The sequence below is a fragment of the Misgurnus anguillicaudatus genome, chromosome 18 (assembly GCF_027580225.2).
Source record: "Misgurnus anguillicaudatus chromosome 18, ASM2758022v2, whole genome shotgun sequence".
Classification (NCBI taxonomy): Eukaryota; Metazoa; Chordata; class Actinopteri; order Cypriniformes; family Cobitidae; genus Misgurnus; species Misgurnus anguillicaudatus.
The window spans coordinates 6823203-6840452 of NC_073354.2; the positions used below are offsets into that span (position 1 = coordinate 6823203).

A 17250-nucleotide genomic window follows, 5' to 3' on the forward strand; every position below is an offset into this window, starting at 1 on the left:
TGTCTAAATGGCTCCATAAAGAACATTTAACATCTGAAGAAACTTTCTGTTTCACAAAAGGTTCTTTGACTGAATGGTTGTTCTGTGGTACGGCTAGTCAACTGGCGGCCCCCTGCCAAATGTGGCCTGACAATCATTTTTATACGGCCTGCCGGTCATCTTTGTCTGATTTAAAACAGAAGGATTTCTTTAAAGCCACCTTTCCCCTGTACACAACAAATAACTGGACTCCAGACTAACTTTTTTCACTAGGAGCACGGTGGCCCCCAACTGAAATTTTTAGGGGCTCAACCTGAAAATTTAGGGGCACATACCATAATCAACATGCTAACCAAATATTTCACAATTCAATATTCACTTTGATGTAGATGCAGAAAGTACAATGTGCTGTTTTAAATTCAGTGTCACATCACAAATAAAGGTCAAATTTAGTGGTCGCACATGTGCGACTGAATGTAAAATCCAGTGGCACACTTTCAAATTTTGGTGGCAGTCTGGAGCCCTGAATAATGACCAATAAACTGGAGGGAGAGTCACAAAGGCGCTACATGGGGTGCCAACCATCTGAAAGTTCGCAATTTTCAGATCCGATTTGAGCTTTGGATACGTAAGAATAAAAATTAAAAACTTGTGCGACTACTCCACATGTGGCGCTCTGTCCGGAAGTGATGTGTGCGAAGTGAAAATGATAAATTATTAATCTTTTTTTTATTTAACTTTATTAGTACCACTTAGCATATATGCACACATTAGCTGTTTATTGTTTCATTCATTTGCATTATTTATTAATTCCACTACGGTAAATATACATATATTAAAGTCTCTTGCGCTGGAATGAGCTTCTCCTCCATTTTGGCATGGATTTACGTTTAAACTGAAATTTTTAATACAACTGCCACTAGGGGGCGAACTCTGACCGTGGGTTCACACCAGCCATGTTTGAGGCATTAAAATCGTGTCTACCTCGTCTAGTTTGCCACTTCAACAGTTTTGCTCCGTCCGAAATCGCCTACTACCATACTATATAGTAGGCAAAAAGCACTACTTTGCCTACTATATAGTATGGAAGTAGGTGGTTTTGGACGCAGCGTCTTAGTTTACTCGCTTCATTCGTACATGAAAGCCGTGCGTGAAAATCTAGTCATCGAGACATTCACGCAAAAGTTTGCATCATGGGAGGGGCTTCTGTGACTCTGCTCGCTTCCTGTAATCACGTCACTACTAGAGCAAGCTCCTGATTGGTTAATGCAGTGCATTTTTCCGCCAAAGTTCACACTTTTCATCTCGTGCGTTTCCCGCGGCAACGCTCAATTTGCACAAACTAGACATGCGAATGAGGGGGAAAAGCGTCTACCGCACTGCTCTAAATCCCTCATTCGTGGCGCGAGACTTCCAGACGTGCCTCAACGCGTCTCAACATTGACTTAATATTGAAATCACTCGCGCTTGATGCCTCTACCGCGGCTGGTCTGAACGCAGCATGACAGTCCCCACTGGATCTGGTGTACATTGTAAAAGCGATTTATAGCGTATATCTTTCTAAAAATTTTAAAGAGAAAGCATGAAATGCAATTTTAATCATTAGTAGAAGACTGGCTATATGTTGTGATTGCATGCATACGTATGTTTACGTGAAGGTTATAAACCAAAACGTTTTTTTGTTTTTACCATAAGAGCTTTGCATTAGAGTTAGTGCTATACAAAAATACATATTTTGATTATTTACACTTGCACTTTTCTGTGCAATGTTCATAGTTGAACTGTTATCATTTGGCTCTTTGTTTATTAAATGTATATAAAAAAAGAAAATGTGAGTTTTTCAGTAATTAAAAGGCAAAATACTGGATACAAGAAGTGTGCATCTTTTTAGTTTTTGAATGTTTTTAAATATATGACCTATAACAAAAAGTGACAAAACAACACAAGTCAGCCTATAAGACATAATAATAATATTTTATGTAGTAGGTCAAAGTAAAAAATATATAAGAGGTAAAAGGCCCACATCATATTCACATCGAAGAAGAGTAGTTGAAGACCCCTGTTCTAAAGCATTGATGAACCTTTTTAAGCACCTTTATTTTTTAAAGCTCCCATAACAAACGCTGTTTCTGCTAATCTCATGTTAATCTTGAGATTACTTCCTCTCTTACTATCTCCAAAGAGTCTTTAGTTTTATTAGATTTATAAAAGACAGATTCTTTCTAAATAAACCTGAGCTCCTGGAGGCGAACTACGGGCGGAACGAGTCACGAGCAAGCAATACACACAAAACATTATCTCACTATCTCTGGATAACTTCACGATTCCCTACATGTTCGTGTCATTTACATTATGTGCACTTTCGCGACGATTGCCAATGCCAACAAAACACAGACATTTGTTGCAGTATTACTTACCGCCTGCAACTCATGACTGGGTTTCAACGAACAACGAAACAAACACACACACAACTCCGCCGCTTCCCTGAATAAACGATATATATCCATTATTTCCATAATGCTGGGTTTATTGGAAAGTTGAACAAGCTTCACAAACTGTTCTTTGGTGACATTGATTTTGTGTCAGCTCTTGATCTCGTGCGCTGAGTGAAGTGCCCATATAAGGACTTCCACTGGACTTCTGGCACTGAAATTGCCCAAAAAAAGAAACAATGCAAGATTGCTACGTATGGATCTTTCACGTTCGAGAAAAACTTTTCGAAACTTGACGAAGTGCATTCGGCATAGAAATACTACATCGCATGTTCAACTGCTTTTTTGACACTTTGCCTATGTTTAGCATGAGGAGTCTACCGAGCCCCTAAGGTGACATTGGAGTAAAAAAAGTGAAAGTGAGGTGTCTACGTATATAATGTCTATGGTTAACCCCCCTCCCATAAGAGTTTAGTGTCTGTGCACTCTTCTTTAGTGTCTTTAGTCTTGTGCTGAAATGTTTCATAGCATCCAATTTAGTAAAGTAGAGTGCTTCATTACCACATGTAATAGATTTTTAAGCCCGTTGCTCTCTTATTAGGTTTATTTAACAATAAGTGGCATAATGCAGCGCTGTTATTGATGATTATGAAGGGCTTATGGCTGTTTGATTTCTGTATTAAGAGTCTCAAATCACTTAAAAGGAAAAAACATACTAGCAAGCCACACTTATATATAGTTCAGCCAAAAATGAAAATTACCCCACTCTGAAACCACGCGAGTTCCATACGCCCATCCTTTTTCATACAAACACATATTCAGATATTTTTGAAAACGTCCTAGCCCTTCTATTCTTTATAATAAATAAATATGGGGTCCGCTCCTTCAAGTCTGGGCGATAAATATAAATGCCTTTTAAGGGTAATCAATGCAATTTTGTAAGAGAAATATATATTTAAAGTTTCACAATCGCATTGATTAGCTTTAAAAGGCCTTTATTTATCCCCCGGAGCAGCGTGGATTGGTTTTGCGAACAGTGGATGCACATTCTTTGGACCCCATATTCATTCATTGTAAAGATTGGAAGATCTAGGACATTTTCAAAAAGATGTGTTTGATGTACATCTATATACATGTAAAAAGATGTATATATGTAACTCGGGTGGCTTCAGGATGAGTAAATCATGAAAAAAAAATCTGTTTTGGGCGAACTATCCCTTTAGGCTACTATCATTCATCTCTGAAGCATAAATGGTTTGGGATGAGTTAGTTTACTTTCTAATGACAAGAAGCACCATCAGTATAGTCTAGCAAAAACTAAAAATGCACAATTTTATTGTATAATATGGCATATATAGAGGCATAACGTTATGCATGGATGTTTAAAAGAGAAACAGGTGCAGTGCTAACTAGTCCTGCAGATGACTGCTCCAGTACTAATAAATGAGCTTTAATGGCACAATAGCTCCTAACAGAAGGTAATTTGCGGTCGGTGTGTTCAAGGACTGAAGTAATGAATCCAGCTTTTCTGCAGCACTGGATGGTTGAGTTTTTCTGGGTAATGCCAGGTCACAACCCACAATCCTCAGCGCTGTTTGTGCTCATTGCAGTCCTTCTGCAGTACTTCTCTATTGTGTTTGGTAGTTTTGAAATATTCAAGATAAAAGAATGTGCTCTGGCGCTGTACTACATGTTCCCAAGGACAAATAGTCCTAGAAATAAATATTTAAAGAAGCAGATCACCTCAAAATGAACATTTTGTTATTATTTACTCGCCCTTATGTTGTTTCAAAGTGCTAATCTTTTGTGATACTGCACAAAATGGGCCTTTTTTGAACCATCTTTTTTCAATACAGCAATTGCAAAATGTCTGGCCCAGTCTTTTTACTGTAAAAAAATAAAATAACTAAATGATTAGAGAATTTATATGGTAGAAAATGTCTTTATTTCTTAAAGAGATAGTTCACCCTAAAAAAGTCCCTCAAGCCATCCTAGGTATAAGTGACTTTTTCTTTAAACCAGATCAATAGGATATACACTCAACTAAAGGATTATTAGGAACACCATACTAATACTTTGTTTGACCCCCTTTCGCATTCAGAGCTGCCTTAATTCTACATGGCATTGATTCAACAAGCTGCTGAAAGCATTCTTTAGAAATGTTGGCCCATATTGATATGATAGCATCTTGCAGTTGATGGAGATTTGTGGGATGCACATCCAGAGCATAAAGCTCCCGTTCCACCACATCCCAAAGATGCTCTATTGGGTTGAGATCTGGTGACTATGGGAGCCATTTCAGTACAGTGAACTCATTGTCATGTTTTTAAGACACCAATTTGAAATGATTCGAGCTTTGTGTAATTATGCATTATCCTGCTGGAAGTAACCATCTGAGGATGGGAACATGGTGGTCATAAAGGGATGGACATGGTCAGAAACAATACTCAGGTAGGCTGTGGCTTTAAATGATGCCCAATTGGCACTAAGGGGCCTAAAGTGTGCCAAGAAAACATCCCCCACACCATTACGCCACCACCACCAACAGCCTGCACAGTGGTAACAAGACATGATGGATCCATGTTCTCATTCTGTTTACGCCAAATTCTGACTCTACCATCTGAATGTATCAACAGAAATCGAGTCTCATCAGACCAGGCAACATTTTTCCAGTCTTCAACTGTCCAAATTTGGTTAGCCTCTTTTTCCTATTTGTAGTGGAGATGAGTGGTACCCGGTGGCGTCTTCTGCTGTTGTAGCCCATCCGCTTCAAGGTTGTACGTGTTGTGGCTTCACAAATGCTTTGCTGCATACTAGGGATGCACCGAATCCAGGATTCGGTTTCGGATTCGGCCGAATACTGGGCTTTTTGACGGGGTTCGGGTTCGGCCGAATCCTAGATTTTTTGTCCACCGAACCGAACCCTAGGCTTGCGCTACGCTGGTCGACGTCACGCGGCCGTTGATTACACACATCGGGTGCTGACGTGGAGATGAGCTTTTTCTTTCGGTAAGCCTTAGGGTCTGGACACACCAAAACTTTTAAACACGGCTGAAAACGCCTTGAGGACGCCAAATGCCAGCTGTTTTTCAGCCGAGCACTTGGTCGCAGTGATGCTTCAGCTGTGAGCCGGTTGGTTGCTGTGGTAATGTCCCGCCCCTCCTCCACTGTAATTGGACGGCCGTGTGAAGACTGTGACATTGACGAGCGGAGCTTCTAACTCAAAGTACAGTATAGTTTTCAGCGCGGAGCTGCTTGCTTATTGGAAAAACGAGCGTGTCGCAACGCATCGCTTTCATTATGCATAGGCTTTTGGTAATTGTCAAAATAGTTTTCCAACTTGTCATCCTGGCATAATGTACAGTTAAAATTAAATAAAATGAAAAATACACTGCTGTGGACGTTGTTTACTTCATTAATGTGCTTTACTGTGTTAATGGAATAAGGATGCGAGTAGGATTCGGTATTCGGTTTCGGATTCGGCCGAATCTTAAACGGTGGATTCGGGATTCGGCCGAACCTAAAAAATCTGGATTCGGTGCATCCCTACTGCATACCTCGATTGTAACGAATGGTTATTTCAGTCAAAGTTGCTCTTCTATCAGTTTGAATCAGTCGGCTCATTCTCCTCTGACCTCTAGCATCAACAAGACATTTTCACCCACAGGACTGCCGCATACTGGATGTTTTTCCCTTTTCACACCATTCTTTGTAAATCCTAGAAATGGTTGTGTTTGAAAATCCCAGTAACTGAGCAGATTGTGAAATACTCAGACCGGCCCGTCTGGCACCAACAACCATGTCACGCTCAAAATTGCTTAAATCACCTTTCTTTCCCATTCTGACATTCAGTTTGGAGTTCAGGAGATTGTCTTGACCAGGACCACACCCCTAAATGCATTGAAGCAACTGCCATGTGATTGGTTGATTAGATAATTGCATTAGTGAGAAATTGAACTGGTGTTCCTAATAATCCTTTAGGTGAGTGTATATTAAATTAATATCCTGACTCTTTTCAGCTTTATAATGGAATTGGATAGTGCCCCATTTTTAAAGCTCAAAAAACCCCACATCCATCCATCAAAAATTATACATACAGTTATTAAATGTCTTTTAAGGCTAAGGTGTCACTACGCCACTATATCTCGTATGCTACGTCATGGAGCTACGTCTCTTGTGAGCCTGTGAGCTAGTTTGTAAAGTTTTAAATATAAATGTTTCTTACAAAATCGCATCGATTACCCTCTGAAGAAATGTATTAACCCCCTTGAGCCGTGTGAATTACTTCTTTGAAGCACGGATGCACTTTTTTGGGCTTTAAATCAGAAGCACCATTTACTACCGTTAAAAAGCTTGGAACAGTCAGGACAATTTCTAATATAACTTAGATTGAAAAAAGATAAATATATACGCCGAGGGTGAGTATATCAAGGGGGTAAATTTCATTTTTAGGTGAAGTATCCCTTTAAAACTACAGTGACCTGCAGACAGGACACAAGAGAGTAAAGCATCTGTGTTGTCACTGAGAAAGTCCAGTTTAAAAGCTTTTGTTTAATCAATATGTGATGAAAAAGAGAGTTGTGAGATGTGTGATATGAGGTATTTTTGGCTTTCATTGTGTTTTCTTTTATGAAATCTTACAGAAGCTATAATGTCAGAATGAATCATTTCAGCTGTACCCTCGTGAGAATGATTTGATGGTTCATCATATTTGGTGTTTCTCTTGTGGAATTATTGAAGCTGTAAATAAAGCGCTCATGTCAAGATGAATGATCAGGCACTAATAACAATTGGAGACTTTATGGTTGAATTTGTTCCTTGTCAACCTTTGACGTTTAGGTAGCAACTGCTTTCGTAAATAATGGGCAGTTGCTTATTTTCAAAATCTGTTGGTCGATGTAACATGCGCTAGACTTAATTCCGATTTAACTGTGGCTTCAGGGTTTCCGCGGGGTTGTAAAAGGTAGTAAAAGGTAGTAAATTAAATTATGCCAAATTAAGGCCAGTAAAAAGTAGTAAAAAGTAGTAAGCGTCATCTGACGAGGTAGTAAATTTTCGATTGCCTTTTGTAATGTTATGATGCCTGGAAATTAGTTCAATTCACCCGCATATTTGGGCAAATAATCAAAGATCTTTCGTCTCTGGGATGTGATCAAAGCCTGGAGTGGAGCCAAATCACGTTCCTCTCTCCGCAGTAAGCGTTCTGTAATCACTACGGACCGGATCCACTCCGGGTTTTCTGACTGTATCACGTTAATCTGAGGTAAAAGTTTATTTCAGCTAGCATGGTCAAACTTAAAATGCAGGCTCCGATGTTTTGAAGATCGATAAAGGTGTAAAAGGTTTAGCGAAATGATGAAGATTGGCAAGGCTTTCAATTCGTGGGCTAAGAACACCAAACAGGTAATTGCGTGTCTTTGCACAGTATGACTAACGTAAGGGGTCCTGTATTTTGGGGGTAAATGATTTCTCACGTTACTGATCATCCGCGGCACGCTTTTTAATGCTATGCTGATATAGCCAGTGGCTGGTACAACGGGTTTGTGTTTAACTCGTGGGTAAACTTCATGTGGCGCCACAACAACCAAAAGGCAGATGACATCCAAATCCCTTGAGAGCGATTGACGAGGAATCATAAGAGGAGACTGCTTCCGAAATGCTCTCGCGCGACTTTGATGTCATCCACCTGTCGGTTCTTGCAGTTGCATTTGCGTGTGGTCACAAAAACGTAACATTTGTACATATATTTAAGCACAGCAGTTTTAAAACAAGTGACAAGCCATTCAAACACAAACAACAGTGCGTCCGCTGTTTCTGTTTCAGAGGAGCACGCTAGCCGCGCATTCGTTTCTCATTGAGCTTGTGTTGTAGGTATTTTTGCCGCTTTATTGGCCTTAAATAACACATATGCCTCAAAAATCCCGTCTTTGCAAATATCCTCATATAAACACGACCATTTAGGTCTTAAGAGAAAGTAAACAGCAGAAACATTGCGCACAAACTAGCACATCAGCGCTGCCTCTATTGTAACATAATATTTTGTTGATAAAGTACAGTCATTCAATTTACAACTGTCACTATGGTTACAGACATCCTGTGCGAGTTCTACACGAGTTTGACTCGAGTTACTCGTTCAGGGTTTATATTCATACATTACTGTGTTCGAGCTGTGACTGTAAGCTGTTGTGTGAACAGAACAGACCCTGGATTATTTGTTTATGTGTACTGAATAATATGATATGAAAAAGTTGTATTTGTTCACATTAGTAAATGCATTATATAACATAAACAAACAATGAAAAATATAGAGTATATAATCATTAATTAATTCTTGTTTATGTCATTACAGTAATTGACGGTGGTTCATGGTGCATTCACTAATGTTAACAGTTTCAACTTTGATTAAAAAATTATTAGTAAATGCTAAAATAAATACATTTACAATTAATAAATAATTAATAAAAGATTCATTAAAGGTGGTGATATTCATGTTTTCTTTTTATACAGTATAGTGAGTTATTTAGCTGTTTCGCCTTAATCTGAAATGCCCTGCAAACTACAGCTAGCTATATGCCACATGAGACTTCAATATGGAATTTATGGCAAAAAAATCTCCCCTTAAAATGCTATTGGTCTCGCCTACATAAAGTGTTAGGTAAAGGAATATGACTTGGCCTGAAAAATATTTCAGTCAAAAGAATTTTTTTCACTTTAATTCTTTTTTGTATGTTATATATGTCAAAATCTGTGTAAATAATAGAAAGGTCGCTGATTAACACTTGCAATTCAGTGTCGTGATGGTTTTAAAAAATATTCTGAAGGTAGTAAAAAAGGTAGTAAAAAGTAGTAAATTTAACTCAAGGATTTCTGTATAAACCCTGGGCTTTTACGTGCAAATTGTCCAAACAGGAGTTATTGGCCAATGCTCTTAATTTAAAGGTGCCGTAGAATATGAAATTGTATTGACCTAGGCATAGATGAATAATAATAGATCTGTACATGGTAATGTTTTGGGATTTCAATTTATGCAATTTCCCATATTAAGTGATTGTTTAAAATAAAGATCAGTCAATTGAATGATCTTTAACAATAATAGTGCAATTCGCCTTTACAGCAGTGGCATATAGCCAATGGTAGTGTTCGTAAAAACGCCAGCTTCCTCACGCAAATTAAAATATTTTATTTTGTCTAAATAACATGCTAGTTGGATTGTAAAATGAGTCATTGTAGTTGGTGTTTTGATAAAATCATCAATTTAAACTTCTCGTAATGTTTACATAATGACTAATAGACACAGTGTATAACTTCCCTGTGTATAGCAGCATTGCTATGCTAATCTTGCAGGCTTCCCTGAAGAGGGTCTTTGCTTTCAGTATCCTAAACATATTTGCATTTTCTGTATCGGATACACTGCGGATGCCATTTCTTTACGTTGGCTGCCAGCCTCGTCTCGCATGACGTTAAAAAGCCCAGGTGTATGTTTGGCATCAAGCATTGTTGTGATCATGGCTAGTTAACTTCTGCGTACTCGCTTCTTTTTTTTCTCCTGCTGTATGTGTTTTGCACACACGTGCATGATCTTGCTTATTCAACAATCGTTATGTTTTATCGATTTAATTCTTATCGACAATTAATCGAAGATTGATTCATTGTTAACATCCCTAGTACTGATATATCGTGAGCCTCAAACATGATTGTTTCCTCCTTCTTATATAAACCTCATGCATGCAAAAGACCTCTTAAAAACAGGCCAATCTCAACATAACACCAACTGTGACTTTACCGTTGAGATGAACACCCCCAACATTAAATTACAAAATAAATTAAGTACAATGTTGTTACAATTCTAAAAACAAAGTTGTGACTGCTGAGTTACTGTTATATGTTAGTTAATGCTATATGTTAGCGTTTAGGCTGAAGTTCTACGATTGATGTTACAGTTACGTTTTGCAGGTCCATACTGAAATAACACAAACTTACCACTCAGAAACGTCCATTAACAATCTCCAAACAATTGATTATTCCTCAAAATCTCAAAACTACTCAAACGTAAGGTCTGTTTACACACACAGAGCTACTGAAGGAGCTGCTCTGAGAAACAGCCAATCAGAGCAGAGCTCAACATTATTATTCATGACCCTTTCAAATAATAAGGTCATTTTATTCAAAGGGTTGCAAACGGACATGTAAAACCGTCTCTAATTTTGTCACTTCATAAAGCCGCATACCTTCTATTTAGATATCAGAAAACAATTTAACATATTATTTCAATGCATTCGTTGGCACCTTTAAGAATAATATCAGATATTGGTCGATTTGCAGTTATTGTTGATATATCGGTCACCTGCTGAACGTAAATCTATAACAACATATATATATTTATTTCTTGAGTCAGTGATTTTGACAACCTTTGGTCCATCGCTGGACAATTTCTTGACAGAAGTCCTCAATAATAATGAGTTTGATTTCAGTGAAGTGCAGTTAAATGGTTTGGTACAGTAGGTGGGTGGCCTGTGTGAATAATCTGTGATTCAGTGTATCTTAGTCACTCTTGTCCTTTGTCTTCCGCAGGCGTTCACTGCACGCACGGCTTCAACCGCACAGGCTTTTTAATATGTGCCTACCTGGTGGAGAAAATGGACTGGAGGTCAGAAAACATATATGATCACTCATACACTGAACACATGTACAGTAACAGTTGGGGGTGGGAGGTATGAACACAATCTTACATCATGATATGAGCAATCTTATATCACGGTTATGGTATATATATATATCGTGATTTATGCAGATATTTTGGTGATGTGACAAAACAACATTTCACGTCATCATTCTGTGTAATGCACACAGATTTGCTCTATATTTGGGTACATTAGCACTCAAAAGAAAGAAATCATCCGTAATTTTAAAAATAACCTTTTCAGGAAGTCTTGACAGCATCGGATGATAACATTTCACCTATTACTGCAGTGAAGAACAGTGCTGTTGATGTTTAACTGTGGTAAAGGTTATAAAGTTATTTCTAGGGCTCTGAGACCTCATCATACTCTGAGTTGTAGTTTATAAATGGAAACACTTGGAGCACTAGTCGATCTTCCCTGCAACCATCTGGTAAAATTTAAATGAGAGTGCATTAAAAGAAGCATGCATAGAGGTGTAGGCGTCACTTATATCAGCCAGGGTCAGTGTTTATGACTTTAACTGCATTCAGAGGGGCGTCACTGATGTTCTGCTGTGAAATTCATTGCTAGCTAAAGCACATTTACATTTAACTCATCCAATTCATGGCTGTGGGCAACATTGGAACCAAATTAAAGTTAAACTAGAGATACCAGTCAATACCAGCACTTCTTTATCAAGTCCTTGCCGAATCAGAATAAGAATAACTGTAATAAAATAAAAATTCTCTATGGTATCAGTAGATTCACTCAGTTTGATATTATTTGGGAGTAAATGAATGCTGCTATGGAGAAGTTTGGCCCATAAATATTAAAGCTAAGCCTCTGTGATTTACTTTAAAAAGACAGGCATTGGAAGAAGGCTTGGCTCATGAATATTAATTATGGTATGCGACTGATGCTTTATGCTACGTACACACCAAACGCTGGGCATCGCTTAACTCACTATAGATAAATCCCGCAAGTAAACTTCGTGTCATGATAATTTTTCGCTCGAGTTCAATATTTTTAACTTGGGCGATGACGCTTTTAAAGCGAATAGCGCGTGTTTTTGCGGCAAACCGCCGCCCATATCACGTCATTTGGTATCACGTATGGTGTGTATGCCCCATTAGAAAGCTTACTTACCAATCAGTAGAACCTAATTAATATTAATCAGCTTAGCCATATTAGGATTGGCGAATTTGCCTGATTGTTGGCGAATTTGAAATTGTTGTCTGAAATGAACTCATGTTGAAATGTTGAATAGTATCAATAGGTGCTATGGTTTTTAATTTATTATGAGTAATATTTAACGTAATCTTTGGGTTAATTTGACCCAAGGCTGGGTTGAAAATAACCCAGCATTTTTTTAGAGGGTACCTTTTAATTATTATATTGTATAGTTAGTTAATATGAATATTAGGGGTGTCACTTTAACATCTTAATTTGGAGTGATTCATCCTGAGAAAATATTAAACACACCCCGCACCTCACTTTCCAAAAAACAACCACATTATGACAATTGAAGAGTGCAGCTTTCACTGGCTTTGTTTACATGTTTGGTTTGGATTCTATATAATCCAAACCAAACGTCTGCACAAGGGCACAGCCATGGTTGCCAAATAAGCTTATCAAAACCAGCCCAATGGGCATTCAAAACTAGCCCAAAAGGACTATTCAGAGCCCAAATACCAATAACTAATCAAAAAATCCTTTGAGAAAAAATAAACTCGCAGAAACGGTTTAAAAGTAGCCCAATTTTGAACTCAATCAAAAAGCAGCTTACATGGCAACGCAGCGCACAGCATCTTTTGTCGAGTTCACGTTTCATTTCTGGATAAATGTACAAAGTCAAAGTTGAGTTGGAGAAAGTTGTTCTTAAGATATAGGCAAAGAAAACAAACTTTTTGAAAGGCACAACACTATTTTATTGCTTCATGTAATGTTATGAAAGTACACATGAACACTGCAGAATGTACAGCGTGTGACCTCATTACCTTAATAATGGGTGTTGCCATTGCCTGCTATTGCATGTTTCTGTGACGAGAATCATGTGATACGTAAATAAAAAAAATATATATATATAAGATGTGAATTTAAAGGGAATATATGATAAAAATATGACTTTTTCCATGTTTATGTGCTATAATTGGGCTTCTATCAACCAAGAAAATGTGAAGATGATCAAACCAATAACTTAGTTTTGGTAAACCATTCTCTGCAAGCATGAAATTTGGCTTCCCTTGTGATGTCAAAAGGGGATAATACCGCCTCTTAATCTGCATTATCCAACCACAGCACTGCCATTTAGTAAAGATATCAGTCATTTTTGCTCGCACCTACAAAGTGTCAATTTTAACATGCTATAATAAATTATCTATATGGTATTTTGAACTTCAGATACATACTCTGGAGACACCAAAGATTTATTTGAAATCTTAAATTTTTTTGTAAAATGTCCCCTTTAAGCACAATTCTTCTGCGCATGTACACAAGGTATTTTTGCATCTGACTGAGACAATACTGTGATGCAGTCTTGTTAGAATTCATTTGACAATCTTAAAATGTAAGACATGGTGGCAGTAAAGACCCCTATAGCTTTTGTCTTATTTATATCATGTGAAGTTGTTATAAACATGAGTGCAGTGGCAGCCGGTGACTTCTTTTTCGAGGGCGCATGATGCAAAGTTCGTCAAAACATGTATTTAGCTCCTTCGTGTGTGTGGTTTGTCATGTCAAAATATGTGATTGGCGCATCATGTAAACTTATGTACGTCACACGTCATGTCAAAATACGAGTCTGCTGCACATGCATCTAAAGGGTTTATGACAAAAGAGACGCTCACGTTTATCAGATACTTACATCTCATGTGTAATCAGAGTTTAGTGTTAAGTTAGTGTCTTGCGAGTATTTTGTGAATGTGAGCGTCTCTGTATCATAAACCTTTTCCACACGTGTGCAGCAGGCACTTATTTTGACATGACATATGATGCACATGGTTTACATGACGCAGCGAGCAGAAGGCACGTTGGCAGTTTTATGGGACTTGCCAAAATAATAGTTAGAAACAAAGCCAGCAGCTTAATGGTTGTGCGTTTCTGAGTAACATACAGATGTTTCCTTACTAAATCCGGATTAATCAATGATTCAGTGACTCATTCATAAAGACTGGCTAAATTCAATCACATACTACTCTTACTATTTTGCAAATAAAAGGTTGGTTAAACTAGAGAGAATTAAGCCATTTACTTGTTTAATTTCTGAATAAATTGAAAAAATAAATTTGATTATATGACTCAGTAAAATGCCAATATACTATCGATTTTAGTTGAGTATATATAATTTATTTAATTAATTTAATTAAAATCGTGTTTCATTATGAAATATAAAACATTTATTTCTTCATTATTACATTATTTATGCCATTAATGAGCTCAGATGCAAAACCAAATATCACCATCTCATGATGATAATGCACTTAGAGGGTTTTTCATTTGATCTCTTTAATTGTTTTCAATAATGGTGGGTAAAAGTGCTTTTCTGTTGCTTGTTTTATCTCATTTTCTTTGTTTAATTCTAACTGTGCATTCACACCAGACGCGGTTTAGGTGTCAAAAACGCGTTATTCGCGCAAAGTTGGACGCTTGAACATTTTAAGTTTACTCGCTTCATTCACGCGTGAAATTCTAGTCATTTGAGACATTCACGTGGATTTTCGTGTCATGCTGATTGGTTAACGCAGCGCGAATTTCCGACAAAGTTCAGATTTTTCAACTCGCGCTTTCCAGCGGCAATGCTCAATTCGCACCGCGCCATTTGCCGTACCGTGCCTATTTGCGTCTTTGCATTGACTTAACATGTAAATCACTCGTGCTTGCCGCCTCTTCCGCATCTGGGGCCCTATTTTAACGATCTGAAACGCAAGTCCGAAGCGCAAAGCGCAAGTGACTTTGTGGGCGGATCTTGGGCGCTGTTGCTATTTTCCCGGCCGGAGAAATAAGTCTTGCGCCAGGCGCAAATCAATAAGGGGTTGGTCTGAAGTAGGTTCATTATTCATAGGTGTGGTTTGGGCGTAACATCAAATAAACCAATCAGAACGCTATCCAACATTCCAACATTAAACGCAAGGGCGCAATGTCCATGGCGGGTTGCTATTATTATGACGGATTTACCAGGCGCACGCCAGGAGCGGTTCACAGCCGAGGAGACCGACGTTCTTGTAAGAGCAGTCAAAGACAGAGAAGTTGATTTGTATGAGAATGGGAGAAACCCGCCCGAATCAGCGTCGGTTAAACAGAGAGGAAATATCCGCAATTGTCTCATCAGCTGCGCCAAGCACTACAATGATGTCAGGAGACGGGGGGATTCCATGCTTTCCAGCGTAATACGGGCACGCCGGGCACACAGGAGGACATCGCTGCGTCCACCCTCACCGCTGAAAGGGTTTGGGGGCTTTGAAATCAGACCCAAGAAACGCAAGCAAGGTCCAACCCCAAAGTACACTTACAAATCAAGTTCATATACATTAAGGTTTCTTATGAAAACAATTTAATTATCATTTAGATAAAATAAACGTAATACAGCCATACAACAAAATTATGAAAATATTTTAATCGTTATTTGCATGAGAATTTTTTTAACGCTGCCACACAAAATAAATAAAAACCACAATGCTCACACAATGATTTCCCTTATCTCATGTATTAATATTTTTTTATTGTAACAATTTAAGATTTAATGATTTCCCTTATCTCATGTATTAATATTTTTTTATTGTAGCAATTTATGATTTAATGATTTCCCTTATCTCATGTAGCTATTAATATTTTTTACTGTAACAATTTATGATTTGCAAAAATAACTGTCGCATCTGTGTAGATCAGATAAGCAATGCGCGTTGTGCACGCTATACATTATAGTCAAGCATGCGCCCTTAAAATAGCATAATGAACTACTCGCAACATGCCACTGACTTTAGACTAGTTTTTTTTGGTTAGTAGCGCAATTGTTTTTTGAAACTGCAAAATAGCATAAGAGATGGTTTGCGCCGGAGCACGCCTCCTTTTTTGCGCTGAACCGCCCAGGGAGCGCAAGTTCATTCCCTAGTTTGCCGACGTGCGTCTTTGGAGGGAAAAACCCGCTGTGCACCGGTCCAAAATACGAAATGATACATGCGTCACTGACAAAGTCAATTGCGCTGGGTGCAAGATAGGGCCCCTGGTGTGAATGCACAGTAACAAAGAAAATTAATCTTCATCATTTAATGATACGACTCTGCGTTTGTTCTTAACAAGCATAGATAAACATGTAAATAAGAGTTGTTTACTGTACAAAAGGCTCATAAATCTGCTAAAAGTTTATTTTCGGTTTCAGCTGAAAGGTTTCAGATAGGGTGTAGAAAATATCCCATGATAAATGCCATTAGCTCCAAATTAGCTTGATGTGGATGTGTGTGATATTAGTAACTCCTGTGATTTAAGAAAACATAACTGTAAAATTGCCACTTAATCTCAGAAGCAGTTGTGTCTAATCAAAGCAAAACAGCTAATGTTGTATCAGATATATCATCTGAATGCGCTGTCATGCGTGTGAAGGCTTTTCTTTTGAAGTGAAGCTTGTAATTGTGTTTGCAGTGTAGTTGAAATTGCTGGTTTTGCTGTCTGCTCTCGATCGCTCACTGGGGACTTGAATGAATCTCTGCGAAGGCGAATGGGCTTCTGGAATAAAACTGAATCGATCTGTTTTGATATTTTATGAGACTTTAACCACAGCACATCTGTAATTGTTCGCATGTAATTGACGTATCAATTTATTGCACCGCAAGTTGACTTCTGGCATTTGTCAGCTCCAAAGACTTTGTGCGTCCAAAAGCTTCTTAGACGTTTGCTTGTTATTCTGCAGGAATGTAGTCTTATCTAAAAGAGGGCTTACTCTTTTAAATCCCTTCACTTTCTTACCTGCATTCACTTGAAATGGAGTGTGCTAGTGAAGGGAAATAACATATTTATCATGTAGTGACTTGGGCATCTTCAGGAGAGCTTTATGAAAATCCAATATATTTTATCTTCACTTTTTCATAATCTATGGTTATTTGGTTCTGTTTAATTTAATGTCGCAATGTTTCCTGTAAAAGTAAAGGCCTAGTTATGACATCACTTTTAAGATGTATATTATTATT

The 17250-nt window shown here is 38.0% G+C and overlaps 1 protein-coding gene across 1 annotated transcript in view; it reads left to right on the top strand.

Annotated features, from left to right (window-relative positions):
• The window catches only part of rngtt (RNA guanylyltransferase and 5'-phosphatase), a 153744-nt gene that overhangs the window by 4991 nt on the left and 131503 nt on the right, over positions 1–17250 (top strand). The window contains exon 5 of the mRNA XM_055185675.2: positions 10983–11058. Within this exon, the coding sequence (XP_055041650.1) occupies positions 10983–11058 (76 nt within the window). The remainder of the gene's footprint in view (positions 1–10982; positions 11059–17250) is intronic.